The sequence below is a fragment of the Cyprinodon tularosa genome, unplaced genomic scaffold (genome assembly GCF_016077235.1).
Source record: "Cyprinodon tularosa strain WSP-4 unplaced genomic scaffold, ASM1607723v1 ctg206, whole genome shotgun sequence".
Lineage (NCBI taxonomy): Eukaryota > Metazoa > Chordata > Actinopteri > Cyprinodontiformes > Cyprinodontidae > Cyprinodon > Cyprinodon tularosa.
Genome location: NW_024038764.1, coordinates 1,498,134 through 1,520,763, shown reverse-complemented (window position 1 = coordinate 1,520,763; position 22,630 = coordinate 1,498,134). Strand labels below are relative to the sequence as shown.

Below are 22,630 nucleotides of genomic sequence, written 5' to 3'. Positions count from 1 at the left end.
GTAAATCCAGCAGTTCTTCAAAGGCCTGAGAGTTTTGTTATTTGGGAGGTAATATTAATAGACTAGCTGCAGTATGACGACCAAAGAGCAACAGAGAGCTGAGAAGGTTAAAGAGAAGCTTAAAAGCATGATAAGGCTTTAAATAAAATACAACGATGCAATAGACTGACAACCTGTCCAGGATGAACCCTGCCTTTTGCCCCTGGAGATAGGCACTGGCCCAACTGTCACCCTGGCACGATAAGCAGATGAATAAATGGATGAGTGGAAGGACTGATGGATTGGCAAACACAATGATGTCCCAAATTTTTTACCAACTAAAAGTGAGCATTCAGTTTATTATATTAAAGTAGAAGGAAAATGCCACAACCATAAATTCACAATAGCAAGTCCTTCTACCTAAAGAGTCGCTTGGCACGATAATGGCATTGATCACAAAAACATTCAAGATCCACACACTATAACTTTGGAGAAGCTTCAGTGAACCAAATCCCAGGTGATACAATCTGTAAAAAAAAAAAAAAAAAAAACATTAGTTATTGCCTTCCCTTAGTTTACCAAAAGCCATATAAGCAAGCATGTAAGGGAAGTTGCTCTGGTCAGATTAAATGAAATCCAACTTTTTAGCCTTCAAACCAAATTGCATGTGCATGTATCTGTCTCTGCATCAGAGTGAGGACCACTTCTCCGATTTTACCTTCACATTGAGCATTGGTCGTTGCAAAGTTGCAAATTTTGATGGTCCTCACAAGCTATTTTGCTAACGGTTAGGTTAATGGCTTAGGTGTAAATTGGTTTAGGGTGAGGTATGCATTGAAATAGGTATGTTTGGGGTTATTTTTAGGGTTAGAGAATAGAAAGGGTTGAAAATCACTGAAAAACAATGGAAGTCAATGCGAACCAACATATGCTCCTCAATTTCCTCATATAGCAAGACGGGAATGTACATGAGTGGGGGTGTATTTGTTACACCGTGGGGAGCAATATCCATAAATCATAGCACATCATGGGGACCATGTGGTCCTTCTGCTGTCCTCCCAGCAGTAGGACATTATTTTACAAACGTTATCCATACAATATGAGCTTTTCTTGAAAGGAGAATAGACAGAGATATACAAGGCTCATGATGCTATAATGACATCAAAACTACGAGTGTTCTGATGGAATTTGACAAATGCAATCCAATTATAATGTGAGAGTTTGGTTGTCAAAATTTTGACAAGGTTCCACATGCATGACGGATTGCCTTCAAGTCAATGAGTCGATACAATCAACTGGGTTTCCTTTGAAAACTTTGAATCAGTTTGACTGTATGATCTGGTTGAATTGTTTTTGTAAAGTGCCTTGAGATGACATGTGTTGTGAATTGGCGCTATATGAATAAACTGGATTAAACTGAATGGATACTTTTGCAAGGTACTGAATAAACAGGGTATTTAAGGTACAGCTACACAGAGACTAGACCATTTACTGGATATTTTAGATATGTATGGGCCTAATGCCGACATATTATACCCTGCACTAATATGACTGGTGTGGATTTAATTAGATATTATACACAGCCCTACATGTGCAACATATATTTCTTCTGTTTCAGTGCTCTCGTATCCGCAGAGAGTTCCTACAAACTGCAAACTAACTTGTTGCTTTTAATATTGAACAGTGTAGGATAATTGGAGAGATGTGTGCCTGCATGTTCACGCATGAAGAGGCACTCCGATGTACGCCACATTTCAAGTAATCTCTCCACCGTTTTGAGATTATGTTTCAACTTTCATCTTCTAAAAAGTGACTAAATCGAATGCTTAATTTGTTTGGCGCTCATTAGGAACCAAAGCCAATCGGGACTCCTGGTTAATATGGAACATGTGCCGCTGCCAGCATCAGCCATTGCATAACGCCTGCATTGATTTTGTATTACAGCCTTGAAGTCATAATAGCATTTGACTATCAGAAGTACAAAAAATATTGAGAAAGATTGAGTTAGGAGAGAGAAATGTGTTCCACATGGAGAAAAGCAAGGTTCAATTTCAGCACATGAAAAAAAGGATGCTAATAGACCTCCCAGCTGAATATATACCATTACACATGGACTGATTTATAAATAATGAGTTAAGCTGAGAATTATCTATAAAGCCTTTGTTATAAAAACACTGGCTACCATGATCTGAAATGGAATTGAATAAAAAAAGTTACTACCGGTATGTAAGATGTTCTACTGTTTTGCTTACATTGGAAATTAAAGTCTATATTGACTAATAACCTATTTAAAAATGTTAGAGATATAGTTTCCCAAAGTTGGAGCAGGATCCCACTGTGGGCCGCTGCAAACCAAGTCGGTGTGAAATCATCTTAATACTCAACTAATTAAAAAAATACATTCAGTCTTTTTGTTTTGTTTATTAATAAAGTACTAAATAAGTTGAACTATAACATTGGTTGTGGTGGTTGGTTGTTTCTTTTTTCTCTGTTTAATTACATATTAGCAGCATCAAAAACCTTTCATGCTGATAAGGCCAATGATGCACTGATCTTTATGAGATAGATTCTGAAACCTTTGGTAGTCTCTGTAATAAAGGCTTAGAGACTATTTAATGCATTCTGAAATTAGAATGCAGAAAGGGGTTTTTATTTTTTTTAATTTTATGAAGCACATGTGCAAAGAATTGATTGAAGATATAAAAAATAGTTTCTTATAAGAAATAAACTAATTATAATTCTAACAAGTCGAAGTCTAAGTCTAACAAATATTCTGTATTGTTTAAAAATGACCAATGTCTCATGAAACATTAGGAATGAAGCACATAGAACAAGGTGATATTTAGTATTATTAACATGCATTATTAACATCATTACTTTCTTTATTAGGTCTTTATTAGGACATCAATGCTTAGATTGTTATCAGTAGTTGTTTGGGCAAAACTGTAGAAGGTTTTCATATCATAATTTGCAGAAAAGTTTATATATATACAGTACTGCTAACAGGTACTTCAATGGACCCCTGTTTTGGCTGATTTTACTAAATGTTTTAATGATTGAGTGTGGAAAAAAATGTACATTGCCAGATGATGCTGAATTAATGGATGTTCAAAAAATTTGATCTGGACAAGATCTTTAACTTTGCAAAGATAAAAAAAAATGTTTCGAGGCTGCTTGAAATCAGAAAACTACATTCTAAAAAGATGGCTCAAGAGAGAAGTGAAGATGGAAAGGGGGTTGCTTTCTTAAGGCTCTTGCTGCTCTTCTTTCATCCTTTTTTTCATCATCATCCTCATCAATAAAACTGATTTATTTTAGCACTTAACATTTACTAACATACCAGCAGTATTAGCCTTGATGTTCAGAGGTGAATCAAGAGAATATTAACAAACTTATTCTGCAGACTGATGAAGCCACACTTCAAGGACTCATAGATTCAAGTAAAACTGCAAGGAAATTAATATTAATGACAATATTTTCATTTCCATTTCAACAAATGGTAATAGTTATCTTTGTAGGACAAGATGCAATATAATTTCATTTCTAGTTTCATATTTGCAAAGCTTTGTTCAAACAAATAGCGTCCCCCTAATATCAAGTTGTTTTTCTTCCAGGACAGGGTTAGAGAACTGTGTGGAGGAATTTATGTCTTGCACAGATCTAAATGAGGTGGTGTTTCCTATTGTTTGGTTCTTCTGTAGCTACAATGCACCTCACTCTTCGTGCTGTAGTCATGTTAAAGCCTGTTGGATCCATCATAAGTCTCCCTGCTTGTTAACTAGTCTTGCAGCCTTAGTGGAAGATGTGACCTTTTGAGTGCCGCAGAAGGATATGCTGTTTGTATTCCTAAATACAGCTTTTCATTCCTGGTGCTCTTCAGGATTTTTTTTTCTTCTAAAATAGCCGCAAATCATCTTAGATTTGACATATTGTTTTGGAGCCTTTCTGCAGTTGCACTGAATAAAAATTAATCCTACTGATACCTAAATGTTTATTAAAACAGCAATAAAAACCATGCACATTAGCCGTATTTATAAATCACAGCCATAAATGTTTAAAGGGGTCAGTTTTTTGACAATGTAGCACTTTTACAGGTGTGTTGCTGTAAATTATCTGTGTGCACCGCGCTCTCATAATCACATTAAATGTTGAACGAAGCTCAGTATGAGTAAACAGAGTTGAAATTCCTGGAATTAATTGGCAGCGATTGTGATAACAGGTTTATTTAGACATGCCACCCGTTTGCTGCCTTCTCAGTGTCAGCATAGGTTCTGGAACATAATGAGATTTGAAGATCATGTGACGAACGTTCTCCCCCCTTTTTTTTTTCTTTTTTTTTCATGAAATCAATGCATGCAGTTGTTATGAAATGAGCAAAAAGTCAGACCAATCAAAAAGGAAAACAAATGACTCAAATGTGAAAACAAAAATGTACACATACACTGACTGTAAACATTTTTTTTTATCTATTTTCTCACCTCACAACAAAAAATGGGTTTGTTTTTATTATTTTATGTAAGAGGAAAAAAAAATATGCAATGAAATTTGACCCAAATTTTAACCCTGTAACATTTAATGGAAGACTGTTTATTTCACAATTCAAACACAACTTCAAAACTACCCACAAATGTCCACATAAACTGCCAGGCCACAAAACGAGAGCAATAATTAAGGAAGCAGCCAAGAGACTCACATCTGAAGGGGGGGATTGTTGAAAGTAACACAAGTCATCTAAGAAATGCACTTCAGATGAAGAAGAGGCTAATATGAGATAATCTAGGTACTTTAGTTGTGTGAGTGAAGGAAAATGATCCTCCTTGTTCATTGTCACATAAGGTAGTGGCAGCATCATGGTGTGGGCATCTTAGAGTTTACTGAGCAGGAATAGAGGAGTTGGGCAGTGGTGAGGATGAATAGAAATCAATAAAAGAGGCTACAAAAGACAATTTAGCATAGAAGATTTGGGAAAAGTTTTAGTTTAGATTAGCAAAGCTGGCAGAGGAACATGTTCAAACAGAAGCAGCAGCTCTGGCTAAAAGTTTAATACAGTGAGCTGATTTTTAATGATTTTTTTAAAGCCAGATATTATTTTCCTTTAGAATTAATTTACTTCTCTCTGTCGGTCTGTCACTTTTTGTGCTTGCAACAAGACAATGTTTGACAAAGTGTGTATAGGCATGAATATCTTTGCAAAGCATTTATCACAGCAAGTCTGCTATAAAAACATCACACTCTTAAAATGACAGCCCAAGTCCCTTTTTTTAGGTTTTTCCATAGACAAAAACATTCACAAAAATGAAGTCAAACTCTTGACACATTAAAGCAGGAGTGAAATTGCATGAATCACACAGCATCATCAAGATGTAATTTTGGTGAAAATATATATGTTTTTGGAAGATAAGTATTTTACATTAAGTATATTACTATATGTACTGCTATTCCTTTACGTTAAGGGACCCCGTTCTAAGTTTTTCAACAGGGGAACTCAGTTCTGTTCCTCCTCTCCCATGTTGCTCTCATCTTCTCTGGTCACAGCTCTCAGCATAGCTTAACACACCATCCACCCGATTTCTCTCTTCCTCTTTGAAGACAGAACTAGAAATGGTAACACAATCCATAACGGAGACCTGTAATCACGGCTTCATTTCACCTGAGGATGGACTCACACAGAGAGATGATGTTCCCTCTCATGTTCCGCTGCTTGCACTTGTTTCATGCCACGTGACCAACCGGGACCCAGGCCCCGTCTTTAGCCTGGTTCGGCTGTGTATGTACATGTTGTACTTTGCTTGTGTGTCACAGAGCTTCGTTGATGACCTTGTACACAGTGGCATGGGGGTGATTAAAGATCAGGGCCAAAGACCATTTCCTTTTCTGTTGGAAGATGGATGACCCTGCTTGAAAGTGGCTGCCTGTGGCTTCAGGGCAATTAGACTTTGCTGTGAAGCAACAGCCCTCACTGCTCTGTGTACAAAGCCAGGTCCTTGAGAAAGAGAGAAATACTCTCAACATAACCCATTCTGCTGAAACCAACCTGTCGAGCTGATTGGTGAACAAATTAAACAAATTTTCATTCTCTCCCCCCACCCAACATAAAACCATCTTTCCAGCCATTTCCTCCCCTCACCTAGCTCTACCACCTACTCCCTGTTTCTCCATAAACCTGAATAGAAAAAAAAGAAATTTGCTGACTACAGGGGACTGCTGAGAAAACGCACCGTGGGTGCTCATTCCAAACATCAATACCTGATCTTGGGAATCATTTAGCATATGGCTTTGGCACAACAAGTTGGTGCAGGAGCTCATTTTATTGTAATTTATTCACTAAATTGAGGGTCAGCAGGGCTTCCAGCCTTCTCACACAGGTTTTTGTTGGCTTGCCTCTTTAGGCAGGATTGTTACTAATACAACATACACCACATGATAACACATTTGATTAGAATCACAGCTGTGGGTTATTTTTACCATGCCTCTTTGCTGTTGTTCCTTTTTCTCTTTTTTTAATTTCTAGATAAAGCATCTTATCTGTCATAGAACGAGAACAAGAGAAAAGGAGTTGTGGCGGCCCATTGATAGGGATATGGCCTGGTGCCATTGATTCCCCTTGTAATACAAGCCTCTCCCTTGTCGGCTTGTCAAAGCTCAGATCGGACATGATAACATGCGCACAGCAAAGCCGTCAATAGAAGGGCTAAGCTTCCGCCTCTGAGATGACTGTCCTATTTTGGTGTTTGGGTTGGCAAAGAGAGATAGGAACTAAAGGATGAGAGAACTCAGATTTCTGTCTCTATTGTTTCATTTTGTTCGGCTGAAACAAGGAGATTATGAGTGTTTTTCTCAAGAATGTATGAAAATGTACTTTATGAAAATAGATTAGTTGAATGTTAATCCAGAGCCTGTTTCTTAAAGGAGAAATTATTGTGTTAAATTCAACAATTAAATACCCAACAAAAATTTTAATGTTTGGTCAAGTTGTTTTATTAGCAATAAACAGTTTAGCAGCAGTGCAAAATAGAAATGACTGGGATACGTGTCAACTTAGCCACTATGTTGATATCTTTAGCAAATTACCATTCAGAACCTAAGGTCCCCCCCCCACCCCGCCCCATCTCTTGCATCATTCACTATACCTAGGCAGGTATGTAGGTTTTTTGGAGGTTTCTAGAGGGCCGAAATGCAGAGATGGAACCTGAGGTGGTTTCTTGCAGATTTAAAAACAAATGATGTAAACAGAAGCTTAAATCCAGAAATAACGAATCACCGAACACAGGAACTAGAACAAATTGCAACACATAGGTCAAGGAAAGGAATAGATAAATGAAGCGAATACAGCAAACAGTAACTGCATAGGATGAGTATAAATGCCAAACAGAGCAAACAATGGATTAATCAAATAATTGGGAGCAGGTGTGGACAGAAGGATCTAGAAGGGAGATAGGAGAAAGGAGACACAAGGGGGCAACAGAGAGTAAACAAAAAATACATAAGAACTCAAATACAACCAGAAAACAACTAGAATGACACAAAATGAAATAAAATCAATAAAAACTCAAAAATAAAACTTAAACAGAACCAAGAAAGTACAGAACCATGACAGGCAGGAAGTGGCAACTGAGCTTAATGAAGTGCCATTGTGCACCACTCAAGTTAAAAATATCTTATGATGTTTGCTCAGGCCACCAATAAGAAAAAGGATCATGTGTTTTTGAACTGATCTTGATCCGCTGATTACACTGATATTTTGCCTTTCTCCAATCTCCAGTGGCTGGTGCAGCAGATGGCATAAAATTGGCATCCTACTACCTGTTTTTTTGGTTCATTATAAATTATGAATATGACCAGATATAAAAAATTTTATAATTGAGAATATTAATATATTACTGTGTCTAGCTTTAGGCTGCAAGGGGGGATGAAGATAAATTAGACACATTTTAGTTGACAGAAATCAAATAAATAAATAAATCTATACAAATCTACAACTTTTATGCCTATTTTCCCATGGGGATGAAAACACATAAAGGTCCTCCTACCATTCACCATAAAAATGTATGAAACACCCATATAGGGAACTCCACCCAGCCCTAGAGGACATCCACATTGACGTTGTGTTATTATAAGAAGCAACAAACAAGAATCGGCAAAGATCTGTTGTTCTTCACATATTTAGGGACCTTTAATTGCCTTGGTGTCTAATCCATGACTTTCTTTATCCCTTCTGCAGTGCCCAATAAATATTTCATGCATGTGGTTAGTTATGCAAATAAGTTGATGTCATCACTTAGTGAGTTCTTGCAATTTCCAGCACAACTAACAGCTGCTTTCCCTCTGAGTTGTGACTTTGGTCACATTTTGGCTTTGTCTCAAGAAAAAGATATAAACAGCTTTTTCTTTAAATACAGCTTCATACTATTTTAATAATTTTGCTTCTTTATTTATAAAGTAATTCCTGTTTGTGTTAGTATTATTATTTCTTTGTCCCCCTTTTCTCCTGAAACCAAATGAGGAAAATAATCATTATAATTAAAATTTATTGGTTTTATCATGGAAAATCTTGGAATGCTGATCTTTCATTTTTTTGTGTTTTCCAATATATTTTTAAGAAAATAATTAAATTAGAATAAATCCAACATTTAGTTGATTTTTTTGTGTCTTTTATCTGTCTTTTAAGCTTGAAGATGTTTAGTCCAAAATACTGATAAATAAATCTAGTAGAACAAATGTAAGGATATAAATGTGAACATTGAACATTCATCCTTTTCTCATCTCTACGTTGGACGTGTTAAGCTACCAACAGCCAGGATGACGAGTTTAAGAAATTGGATTTGCTTGGGTTTGTTCCCATCAATGGAAGCAGAATCTGCTTAAGGCTTTGAGCTCCCCAGCATTGTAAATAAACCAAACCAGGTTTGATAGCGAGGCTGTAATGTGAATCTATAATGGTTGTCCTCCAAAGGCTTTGTTTCTCAGCGTTTCCTTCGGGCCCATGGGCATAAAAAAACCGCATGAAGGTCATTTGTTATGATAAGACCGGCGTACGATCAGCGAGCCGTCTCTGTGTGTCTCAGTGTGGCTCACTGAAAACATGTGCGGCCGTATTCCCAGCATCTCCCTGAGACACGGCTCCTTTCGCGCTCACATTTCATGTCGTGTTTGTAACCCGGAGGGGGCGGCAGCTGAGTTTGAGCCTTTACAGTGCTCCCACTGATCCAGAGGGGGGGGAACTATAGACTGCGGTCGACTACATTATGTCTCTCTCCCTCTCGGCCGCTGCACCAACGCTTGCTTTGATGTGACCGATCAAATCACTGTCCCTCTCAGCGGAATATTGAAGCAGCTGCTCTTGTTACTGTTCATGTTTTTGATGAGGATTGTTCCAACTTGAAACATTTCTTGTCTAATTGGAGCGAGCCGAAGTCTTGGCTGTCAGGCCACAATGGCTTAGCGATGGTCATTAACTTAAACTCTGTTTAAAATATTTTTTTTAAATACTATATTGATTGATGGCCGCTCAGTGGTTCAGTGGGTAGCACTGCTGCCTTACAGCAAGAAGGTTGTGGCTTCGATTCCCAGCCCAGGGTCTTTCTGCATGCAGTTTGCATGTTCTACCTGAGCATGGCTCGGTTCTTTCCGGGTACTCCAGCTTCGTCCCACAGTCCAAAAAAATGACTGTTAGGTTAATTGGTTTCTCTAAATTCTTCTTAGGTGTGAGTGTGTGTGTCAATGGTTGTCCTGTTTGTTTCTGTGTGGATGGACTGGCGACCTGTCTAGTGTGTACCCTGCCTCTTGTCCAATGACAGCTAGAAATAGGCACAAGCACCCCTCGCAACCCCGTTTGGGATAAGCGTGCCGGAAAATAGATGGATGGATAATTGGTTGGTTGACTGATTGACATTATTGATCAGTGGAGAAATGTACAATGTTAGATTGGCTCAAATTGTCAAAAAGAAGAAGGTGCCAAAAGGGGAGAAAGTGCAGGGGATATATACAGTATACACAGTGCAAGTCTCTTATCTAGCAGGATTATTATACAGGGTTGCTGGTGAAGGTTCTCAGTCATCCAGGTCATAGTCATTCCGTAAAAATTAAAAACAATCCACTAGACTTGGTTTCCAAGCAAAATGTCTTCAAACTTGAAAAACCAAGTCCAGTGGATTGTTTTTATTTTTTTTTTTATTATACAGGGTTATTGTACAGGGTATTAAAATGGGTATTTATAAATATATATATATATAGGTATTGCACTGGGTATCGAATATACAAAAAACGGTTAATGCACAGGGTATTAAATAGTGATTGCATATTAGATATTGCACAAGCTATTGCCGTTGTATTGTTGCATTATAGAGACTGACAATCAGCTCTGAGTCTGTTTATGCACTGATAATTCTCCACTCTTTTGGCCTGCAGCTAGAAACCAACAGTCTAATATCTAGCTTGAATATATTCCTTAGTGGCTTGTAGAGCAGCTCTCTTAGCAGGTGCTGCAAAATGGCACATGGTGATATGACGGTTGTAAAAGACGGATTTCTCCAAAAAAGGATTCACATTTATTATTAGTCAGTGTGAAGAGACGGTGCAGATGTACTTTCTGTTTCTGCAGACCCACTTTTAGACATACCGCCTCTGTGCAGAAGCAAAGGGATGGAAACAATTTGATTCCCGCCCCCAAAGCAGTGTGTGATGTGTGAGGAATCTTTCAACCTGTAAAAGAAAGTGTGACTTCTCTGGGATTTTATTTGCTTTTGGAAGAAATTCATCAGACACTTGCTCCGTTTACCTGCTTGAATGTGCAGAGAGTGGCAGCGCTGCCTGGGCTGATACTAATACGGGAAGATTTTTTATCTTCCCTAATGTGCTGAAATGAAAGCATAAGTCCATTTTTTTCCTCCCAGCTTCTCTGTTTGCTTTAAGTGTTCTGCACGTCCATTTTTGGAAACTGTTTCCTCTTGATGTAATTTGAGAGTAACAATGACTGACGGTCCTGTGGCAATAGTAGCACATTAGCAACAAGGTAGCTACAGCGGCAGCCCTCCATCACTGTCGATACCAAATGTTTTCAGGCACTGCATGTTTTGTAGTGTTTTGGCACTGCTCAAAACAAGTAAAACAGAACAGAGACAAAAACATAAAAAATGGAATGCAGAAACATCTGCACATCAAAATTGAGGTGCAAAATTCAGGTACTAATTTCTTTCATGTTTGTTAGTTCCATTCTTTGTTTCTTGTTGGAAGCTTCCACTGAAAAATGTGGGTGTTATGGCCTTGAGTAAACAATATCACAGTTTTTAGTTATAAAACTAAACCTCTGTGCTACTGAAACAAAAACAGACCACAAGATGGTGTATTTTTATATATTTGGTTTTATTAAGAAATGCAATTTCTACTGGTAAAATAATTTTACTTATTTAATAATGATTTGATATTGCAGATTGAAAATGTATTAAATGCATAGAATAAGAAGGAAAAACAAGGCTCAGTGTTTTGACAGTAATTATTTTTTTAAGCTCCACAAAATCATCTTGTGAAAACGCTATTTGTATTTTTGATTTGATAATGTTTTTGCTTAGCATCTGTCACATCTGAGATACTTTTTTTTTTTTAAAGCACTCAACATCTAGAGCTTGTGAAGTATCCTTAATGCACAAATCACTTAATTTTCTTTCTTTTCTTTTGCATACTGCTATTTGGTAAAATATTTGACTAGCTAAATTAAGATGGTAAATGAGGGTAATGCATTTCTTTTTTATGTTGTTTTTAGAAACAAGTACATGAATTATCTTATAGAAAATAGATACTTTAGACAACAGCTGAGCGACACTAGAGATAAGTCATGCTTGGTAACAGTTCTAAAATCCAGCCAGCAATTCCCTTAGTTCACTTTTCCTCTAGCATTGCCCTGTAATTAGCTGCATCTATCCCGCTGTCAGCTCTGACCAGCTTCACTGTCTCTTTTTTTTGTTTTAAATGGCACTAGCGGCTCGTTTTTTAACAGTGGGTTGACAAGAAAGGGCGTATGAAAGATGGGGGAGATGTGCGGCAAAGGACAACAGGTCGGATTCGAACCCGGGTCGGCCGCGTCGAGGACTAAGGCCTCTGTATATAGGTCGTGCGTGCTAACCACCGCACACCTGCAGAGACAAAATATGATGCTCCCACCACCATGCTTGGCTGAGCTGATGTGGCGTGTTCGATTTCTGTTGAACAAACAACTTTGCACGTGCCTAGACAGTTGAATTCAATTCTTGCAGAGGTGTACTGCTGATTGACAGTAGTTAGGGAAGAACTCACGACTAAACGCTTTAGCAGAGTTCAAACGTCTGCCTGCACCATTGTGGATTCTCCATTTTGACTGTGTCAGAGCCATCAGTTGTGAAGTGAAAGCTGTGGGTTTTTAAGTAGGCTGTCTATCTCTATCGATCGCTGGTGTGATCCTGTCAGTTGTTGTGCTGAAGTGGTCAGTGGTAAATGCTGTTTTAATGAAGTCTGCCTATTGATTTGCCTGTGCTATTTGTCCGTGGAATTTGAGTCAACTGAAACCTGGGTAAACAAGATAATCAGGCATGATGCAGATAGTTAGATGTTTTGGGTTTTTTCTGTGCTAAAATCATCATCGTGTATAATTTACTTCATTCGCACAATTGAAGCAGAAAAAACTTGCATGCAAAAGGAAACATCCTACCACCCAGACTCTTGAAAATGAAGATTGTGCAATTCAATGTGAATAATTACATCAAAAAAAGCAAAGACATCCCTGCCAAAAAAAAAAAAAAAACACACTGTGGTATGGAGATTTGACAGAGAATTGGATTTCCCCTGCTGTGAAATCTGTTTTTGTGGTCCTGCTAGCCAACCATCGTCATTATGCCTTTTTCCCTTTAGATGCGCTCCGTGTCCATTTACAGCATCTAGCCTGGTGCACTATGTTATTATCAGCATCTCAGGTCAACTCCTGTAGGAACAGTGTGTGACTTCAGCAGGTCTGCATTCATTCGCGGCACCATAAGCCTTTTATACTGAGCACTTCAATCTGAGCCGCAATGACATATGAGATGCACCTCGTCTTGGTAAAAATTATTCAAGCGGGCATAGTCGATCTTTAAGTGTCAAACGCCACGCTTCAAAAGCTCTTTTCAATTCCTCCGAGTGGAATCAGAGTCATCAAGATGAGAGGGTCTCTTACTTTGATTTAGTAGATGGCCTCAGAAACCCCCACCATTTATAAGCAACCTCTACCATACAGTAATGTGTTTTATTTTGTAGTAGCTCTGCTAGCTGCAGCTTTGGCTTCTTTCTAGCAACAAGTCAGACGAACAGGGATTATAAAATATGTGACAAGGCCTGGCTCAAAGCTAAACAGTTACACTGATCTGCCTGCCAGACATCTTAAATATAGTCCTAGCTCCGTCTTTTCTTGTGCAAATGTGACTAAGCCCCTCTCTAGTCGTACAAGCCATCACAGTAGCTCGCAAAAGTGTTTATACCTCTTGAACTTTTCCCGATTTTGTCATGTTAAAACCACTACTTTTGGTGGATTTTGTAGGGATGTTATGTGATAGACCAACACAAAGTGGTAATAGTGATTGCTGGCTTTCTGAAACTCTATAGAACTTAAACCTAGTGCTGTGCAGTGCTATGTCCATTTGCATTCAGCACCATGCGGCTATGATCGGGACTCTAGCTTCAGTCATAGCTGCTTGCCATTTTTAGTATGTTTCCAGCTTTGCATGCAGAGATGGAAGATTTTGCTGAACTTTGACTGCACTTGTGAAACCAATGTTGATTTGGCTGTAAGTTCATGTGATTTTTCGGCTCCGAACTCAAGACTTTTGCAACCTCCAAATGTTTTTTCACCATGTGTGCCGTTTATTTTGCTCAATCCTTTTCTCACCAACTTATAGTTCCATATTCTCACAGCATGATCCTGCCACCACCACATTTTAATACATTCGAATTGTTGAGCTACTGAACTTTTCAACCTCTAATAGTTTTGATAATGGACAAAAGTTGGTCTCGTCTAGTTTTTGATTCCTGGCAATCTCCGTCAGCACTACTTACACATTTTATTTAAAGATAACCTACAAACTTTCACTGTAAACGTAAAAGAAAGATTTTTGGAGTGTACGTACATCACCAGTTCTGTTGACAGATTCCCTCAACTCAGTCTCTTTATTGGACTTCTGAAGGTACATGAAATAACTGCTGCATTGCCAGCAAGTTAGCAATGGTGCTTTATAAAATGAAGGCCCCAGATTTAAATGATGGCCTGGCCTCTTTTTACCTGGAGTTTTCACATCATCCATGCAAACATGCCATAATTGTCTTCGCAAACCCCGAAAATTCCAAAAACCTAAGATTACATTTAAGTGTTTTCCTAAATTACTGAGGTTACTGAGATTAACCTGAATACATCAGCATGCCACATTTTTTGGATTTCTATTTGTGGAAATTGTTAAAATACATGTATCCTCTTCTTCCTCTTTACAAATATGCACTACTTCCTTTTTATATCTCAATGGCCGGATAATATTCAATATGTTTGCTGTTGATACATGAGAAAATGTGTCATTAGGGGTGAATACTTTTGCAATGCACTGCATATGGTTGTATTTCAACAATCCACCTCAATGCTTCCTCGAAGCAGTAATCTCTTATTGCCCATGCCTTTGTTTTCAAGACTCGCTTCAGCTTTTTGAATATGAAGATACAGAGCTCTTGAGATTCGATGCAGCCAACTGTGTGAAAAGGTTTCCTGAGCTCAGATGCCATCAGCTTCAGTTGCAGAGATATGCAGCATGAATGGACAACAGAGCATCAGTGTTCTCGCTCGATGTCATTCTCTTTTTCTTTTTTTCTTTCTTGCATTGAGATGGTCTCAGGCTAGAATTGCTGGAACAGACTTTGAAGTGGCTCTGGCGTTTTATCTCCCTCTGTGTGTGCCTGCCTCCCACATCTGGTGCTATCATAATAACAAGCAATAACCCTCTTTTGGCAATAAGCAAGACTTTTACGCCCCTAATGTGGCTTCAATAAATAATGCCGTGTTTACAGAGGGACCATATTTTACAGCAATTTACTTCCGAGCCTCCCCTCTTGCTTCGTTTGCAGCCTTCTCAAGCTGGAGTACTGTACATAATGCTGTGTATAAACACCAACATGCATTAGCACATTTACAAACCAACTGCTACAGACAAATAGCTCAGCCCATCGTGTGCAATCACAGTGTACATTAGGAAAAAGGTTTTTCACCACACGACTTGTTCAGCTTCAACACATGGAGGCAAGGACAGGTTTCTATCGGGCCTGTTGAATACAGCAGAACAAGCATGGGGGCGCGTTTCATTAGTCTGTCAAACTCAATGATATTTAGAGTCCCATACTCCTGGCCAGGACTAGAAAACTCAATCAGCACTCTGATTTCATAACCCACTTGGTGACAGGGCTTATTTTATCGCCCTGCTGATTCATTCTAATAAATGCCGGCTGCCCTGCGCACCACTGATGAAATACAACCACTCCTCCCTCCTTCATGTCCTCCATGGGTCGACCCGAAAAAAGGGAGGGTGTGGAGTGGGGATAAATCAGAAATGTGGGAACTGGAGGGTGCAGATAATCCATCGCCGGTCCAGGTGTAGCCAGCCGGTTTGCCCGCCCTGCATTTCTCCCTCCTTCCAGAACCCTGGAGCACAAATCAGCAGCTTGGGAAGCTGTTGATCTGTGCGGGCTCACTGGGTCCATTGATTGTGGACGATGGAGGAGGAGAGGGGCGATAAATAAACGGAGGCAGAGTGAGGAGGGTGAAGGAAAACAATTATCTGTGGAGGTGGAAAGCACATAAAGCAAAGAATGATAAACACTGTGAAATATGATTGACTCCAAGTGATATATGGGAGCTGAAGGACGGGCAGGGAGGCCTGTGCATGCAGAGATATCCTTGGACGGAATGGCTGCTCAGGGTCTGACTACATAATTCTATGTGTGTCTTAAAGAACATCCAACAGATATAGTTTTGAGACATTTTCTTTTTTAAGCAAACGGCTGGTTGGTTTAAAAAGACAATTTAAGAAAATAGTTCTACAACTGGATTTTTATAAGTCTATAAGGAGGCTCTAAGATTAAAGGTATAGTAGAGGATTTTCACGCATTTTTGAAAAGACCCACCCTCTCCAGTTTGAAAAAAAAAAAGAACATGCACAACCCTATATCCCCGTTACCGAGAGGGACCGCTAGCAAGAGCATGCACAAGCCCATTTCTCGTCATGCAAGCTCTGATTTAAAATTGCTGTCCGCATCACTCACACAAGCTTAGTTTCCAAAAGAAGACTTGCAATTTTTCCACTACCACTGGTAAGTTAAAATGAGGACGAGCACATAGGACGGCCTTAGGTAAATATATACCATCAGAATTATTGACAATTTGGAGGACCACTTATTTTGACGATCCAACCGGAAAAAGAACATCCTCCACTATATCTTTCAATTCTTGCTCCCATATATATTCCTTTATATCTAACTTAGATTTTGACTTCTGTATTATGACAGAAATAAAAACAATGGAGGCTGGATGTTCAAGTATTATTGAAAAGTGAAATGGCAGGGAAAAAAAGAGTGTGATTGTAACAGGGGTAACTACTTAAGAGGGTTGTTGAGTAAAACCCTTTTCAAAATATAGACTTGGACAAGAAGACTGAATCTTGCATTTAATATAACTAAAAAATATATCACCTAACCTTTTTCTACATTTTGAAAAAAAAATCAACATTTCATGAATATAATTTCTTTAGATGCATTAGAAAATCTTTAGATAAATCACTAATTTGTTCCCTTTACTCTGTTGGCTAGGTGTCCCTAAGAGAGATCCTAATTCCAGCAGGACAAACTTGGTTAGAAAAATAAATGATTGAACGGGTGTTTTTCTCCACAGACAACAGATGACATCGTTTCCTCAGCAGAATGCTCAAGCGATGATGAGGACCTGGAGGAGTGCGACTCGGGACATGCAGGTGGGATGAGTGTGTTGAGTTCTGCTTGCTCTGAGATCTGGTCTATTTATCCTTATCTCTTTTTTTGTTTGTTTTTTGATTTGCCACTGAGGAGTTTCTCCTCTCAGCATCATGCCCCCCATGGGAGCTTTAAGTGTAACTTTTAAAAGAAAAGCAGCCCCAGTCGGAAAAACACATTTGTGTTCTCTGCATACACCAGGAGTTTTTCAGAACTCTTTGGAGATGCGTAAAAAGGAGTGGGAGGAAATCTTCCATCTTCAGGTCATTACAGTCGTAACCTTAACTGGAAATATGTCCCCAGCACACAAGGCTGTTGTCAGGACTCCAAATCAAGTTACACGAAGCTATGGGGCCCCTGGCTGCAGACATGACGAAGCGTTGATGCTAATTTTGTTCTCTCAGCATCGATTGAGAGCAAAACTTTGCAGAAAAAAAGTGCGAAATTAGCATCATGCCGCATGTCGCCTGCATTGATGCTTCAAAATGTATCTGTCCCGTACATGGTTGAACCCCTCTTGCTGTGCGTGTGTGCCTTTCTCTCCTGACAGAGGATACATTTTGAGATTCTTTCGAGAACAAAGATGCTTTCAGCCTTTAGATACTGTGATATGTAGCAGACTAACTGCAACAGAGCCTCTTCCTTGCCCTTCTTCTTTCTCTTGTTTGTACCTCTGTTTCCTCGTCGGAGGCTTGCCTTACCTGAGACATTCTAATAGAGAACAGATATCCTCGAATTTCTGTGCGCACCGTCTCTTCCTCCCCTCCCCCTTTCCCTTTGACACCACACAACACACGCAGACACGGCGCACACAAGCACTCACAGGTATCACTTTGTGATTGCATCAAAGTGATAAGACACTCAGTGGAGATTGAAAATAAAAACAGAGCTGGAAATAAAACCCCAGATTCAAAAGGAGTGGTAATTTTGAGGCAACTTGGGTTTGGAAGATATATTTATTTCTTTTATGAACAAGCAGCTGTCAATCACACTTTCAGCCCTGAGAGCAGCTGGCACGCGTCCTAATAACGTGGTAAAAACCAGGAGACTGCGAGCCATATTAAAACTGGCTCAGCGTTTGACAAGCTGCTCCCCTCAGGCCCTCAGGAAATCATTAACAGCTCAGGCTATTTGATTGCTTCACTGTCCTTCAAAATACCATCACCGCAGACTAATTGATGCTGCGCTAATCTGCCCAAACACGGCCTCGCTGAACGCCGAGCATATGTCCACTTTTCTCTGCTAATAATACGGCTAAATTCAAACAATGCACAGCCCCTGTTTGCTGGGGGGGCTGTGCATTGTCTAAATGTAAACTTTCACTTTTGACTTTTTGATTATTTTTCTAGCTCCACACTATATCATGTGTTGCTACCTACAGTAATGGACATTTTTATCCCGTATTGTTCTCCGTAGAAAAAAAGGGAGCCCTGTTGCCTATATTTTGTGACATTTCAGTGCAATTAATTAGCAATTAAAAAAAAATAAAAGAAAATGTGCTCAGAATTTTAAAAATTTTCTTTAAAAAATCAGGAAAAGCACAGCATGTATTCATACTCAGCCCCCTTCTCTCTAATAGTTCCCTGTTTATAATTTAATCTCAGTAAAATTGCAGCAGTCCTGTGAAAGCCGTTGCGTTTCTTTGTTAGTGTTTTTTTTAGAGAACGTTAGTGAAGAACCAACAGAAACAGGGAAAACAACAATACTTTTAGGAGGTTTAAAGCAGGGTTAAGTTATAACCGTGTAGAAATTTGTTTGAACTTTAGGGGCCATGCAGCCAAGATGGAGAAAGTGCAAAAAAACAGCAGTTGTGCAATCCACTGACTTCCCTTATGGAACGGTTGCACGAATAAAGCCATGGAGAGGGCAGAGCAAATACATAGATATAAATAGATATAAAGAAGAGGTGAGGAGTGATTGTAACATCTCCACTGTAAAGCATGGCAGTGGCAGCATCATGATATGCCTATGCTTTATTTAACAGGGATAGAGAAGCTGGTTAGAGTCTGTTAGAGAGGGGGTTTTATTAGGAACTGTGACAGGAGGATAAACACAAAAGTATATCTTGTTTGCAGGTTTTTATGTAAAACATGATAGAAAATGAGCTTTGTTCTTCAATTTTACAATAATGCACAAAAATGTTACAAAAAACTGCACATTTAAAAAGGCTTAATTAGCGTGAATTACTTTATAAGGCACCGTAAGTGTTCTTTATTATTTTTTTGATTAAATATGAAACCCAAACCCAAGTGTACTCATAAAGTCAAATGGTAAGCTTAATATCTGTGTAGAACATGGTACCCTTCCCTCAGATAGTGGCAACATAGACACACCCATACCTACCGGACATTCCACCATGTTGACACAGAAATTCATTCCCTCATTCCCCGCTCCGCTTCCAGTCGTATGACCAGTTGCATGACATGCTGTCGGTTTCTTTTGCATTTTCTGTTTTCTGTGATGCACATGTGAACATGAGCTGGGTTGCTTAAGATCTGAGCTTTTTGTTTTCTGTTAATATTTGGGGCCAAGGTGGGTAGAGTGATGTTATTTCCATTTTGTTTTACTTCATTGTTTTGTTTTTGGTATTGTTATTCTGATATTTTTTTTGACCTCATCACCATTGTCATCATCATCATCATCATCATCATCGTCGTCATCCATCCTCCAAGCAAGGATAGAGCCGCTCCTCCCGTTCCTGCCTCATCTCGTGCCGCATGAACTTTTGGTGGTTGGAAAAAAAAAATCTAACTCCTCCTTCCCCCTCATCAAGTTTGTGTCCATCGACTTATGTGCCGTGTGGCTCCGACAGAAACATCCTTACCTCATTTTCAGTACAACTTAGGGAAATGAACGGCAACAAAATCTTTTCTTGCCATCATTTTGTTTTGTATGGGTCTTGGTGCCAACAACCTCCCATTCTGTCTTGAGAAAGTTGTGAGTGAAAGACTGACCTCCCTTCCTTCCCACCAACTACCCCCCCCCCTTTTCCGCGTGTTGACCCCTCCTCCCCCCATTCTGATTCAGCCACCTCCTCTCTTTTAGCCTCTCTGCATATACATGTCTGTTTGAATGCAGATGGCATAAAAAGACTTTTATTGCCACAAAGTATATCTGTTTTTCTATTCTATCTGTTGCTCCAAGTAGAAGGCATTTGGTAGCATGCTTTGTCCTGGACTAACTACTGTAATACTCCCCCCCCCCTTACGCTGCTGCATGGACATATTTGGCATCCATATTATGTGTGTTTTCTCTCCACTCATAAATCTCAGGCTAACCCCCACCTAGCTTCTATTACATGTCAGTTGTGCATGCTGGGGGCTACAGCGGCGGGTCCAAGCCCGACCAACGTATCCCGCAGCATCCTGCTTGCTCAGAGGTGTCTGCTGTTTGTGCTGGCTGTCCCTGTCAGTGCTCCGTCTGCCAAAACAGCCTGTCTTGTCTGCTCTTTGTGCTCCTCTTGTGCTTGTGTCGTCTGTTTGTTTGATGAAAAAGAACTGTTAAACCTTACCCCTCTCCCTGTTACTTTACCCCCCACCCCCCCATGGGAGTTCCACAGGAGAGAGGGCAAACAAGAAGTGCACAGAAAGTCCTCGGTATAATACCCTTAACATATTTACTTAGCCGCAGGTTGGAGAAGTCGAGCTTTATGCGATTAAATTACTGGAGAAAAATAACTTTAGAGAAAATCAAAATCAACAAGTCGAATCTAGTTTCAATTTTCACTGATTAACAGTGAGGCAGCTTGTCATTACCATGTAATCTGAGCAATTTTGTGATTAGTATTTAATTGCATGATTGCAGTTAATGCAAATGACTTCAAATTCACAAATAGAAATCTTAATATTTGATTAGTAGGTACAGGTCGTTACAAACCCCTGTAAGAATATTTCTTTCTTTCTTTAATTCTTTATTTTATTGTTTAGCAGTTAAAAATCATGCCAAAATGTTTAGTTGTTTTTTTTTGTTTGTTTGTTTTTTTTTTTTACCTGCACAAGAGCATAGATGTGTGTGGGGAATAAATGTCACAGCGTGTATCTTACATTGTCAGAGCTAGAAAAGAAGAGGTGTGGCTGATAACATTAATCAAGTCTTTATTGCTTTCGCATCAACGGTTCCCTGAGAGTACAAATCAGGCAAACAGCTCTGCAAACTCTAAGAATTCCTAAATTGATCCGAGCCATCATTGTTGTTATTAGTTCACTTCTATTAAAGCTCGTCAAAATGTCAAACCACTAATAGACACTGCCCCAGAAACTTAGAAGTATTCTGTAACATGTAAAATTGAGACGAGAACCTGCTCCAGTTTTAGTTTTGTAACCAACAATATTCATTCTTGTGCTATTAACATAGTGACAGACTAAAAATAAGGTAAAGTACTCTACTACAATTCAGTAATGGGAAGAATAAAGGCCACTAAGTGCACACCGGTGGCCTCCATTTGATTTAAGCGCCAAAGTTGACCACTGAATTTGCAAAAACAATAAGTTTGTTCAGGTGTTAATGCATGTCGATCTTTGGACTTTGAGAGTGTGTTAAAACACAATGCAAAGGACTAAAAAAAACATCAGCAAAGACCTTGGGGAAGCAATTATTACTGCCCAAAAAATTTAAAAAATGTTGCGAGGTCCTTTTTAATCAATTCAAGAGAGAGAAGATTTTCAGTAACTGTTAAACTTCTCAGAAATTTCAGTGACATCAGTTTATTATAAAGCTCAGAGACGTAAAAAGCCATAAAGTTCCCCATCTCAGGCTCGATAGGCCTCAGTTGGAATGTTTAATGTTGAAGCTCATGAAAGTGTAGCAAGAAAAAGACTAAACTATGGCATGATGGAGACGGTTGCTATAGGGAAGCACATTAGCAATGACCAATGAGGAACATAGGTACTATTAAAGGAGGTACTATTAAAGACGATGGTGGAAGTGTAGTGATAAACTGACAGAACTGTCCACTAGTTGTTAACCACATATTTAATTAACTACATTGTACTAAACAAATGTCCTGAATTGGGCCAAAATTGGTCAAAGATTTAAATTCATATTTGAAAGTCTGGATTGTTTTTTGTTTAACTCCTGAATACAGCCTAACTCTGAGTTTTTACCTCCTAATACTTGGTTTCAATGAAATTTTACTTACTAATTTACTGAACCAATATGAACACCAAGTAGTTCCAAACACCGTCTCTGAACCTCATCTTCAGACAGCCAGTGGAAACCAACATGCCATCTATCAGGCTGGGATTTCTTAGAGCTGGAGATGGGAATAAAGTTTATCTAACATCAGCGACACTTCATTAGTTGTTCAATAATGGGGCCAAAGAGGCATAAGTGTCCAAGCGAGTCCAGTATGAGCTGCTACACTCAAATTGGTGAAAAGTGGAGGCCGAGCTGATTTGCATTTACTTGGTTCCATGCATATCAAATGAGGCAACAGGATAGCGTTCCATCAAAGCCATTTACTGGAATAAAAAGATCATTTTTATAGACGGAAAGAAAGTAGAAATCTGTCATTATCAAAAGCATTAGGGATATTTTGGGATGTCTATCAATTCCGCCAGAGTTCAGTCCTGATTTATAATCAGAACGTCTCTGAGGATGTGTCATTATGCCTAAATTGACTTCACATGTTCAGGATTACTTCTCCTGGCTCACT

General features: G+C 39.0%; 1 protein-coding gene across 19 annotated transcripts in view; it reads left to right on the top strand.

Moving 5' to 3' along the window:
* The window catches only part of nrxn3b (neurexin 3b), a 409,294-nt gene that overhangs the window by 375,895 nt on the left and 10,769 nt on the right, over positions 1 to 22,630 (top strand). For all 19 annotated transcript variants that reach the window (XM_038285086.1, XM_038285077.1, XM_038285085.1 and 16 more), the window contains one exon: positions 16,901 to 16,979. In XM_038285086.1, the coding sequence (XP_038141014.1) occupies positions 16,901 to 16,979 (79 nt within the window). The remainder of the gene's footprint in view (positions 1 to 16,900; positions 16,980 to 22,630) is intronic.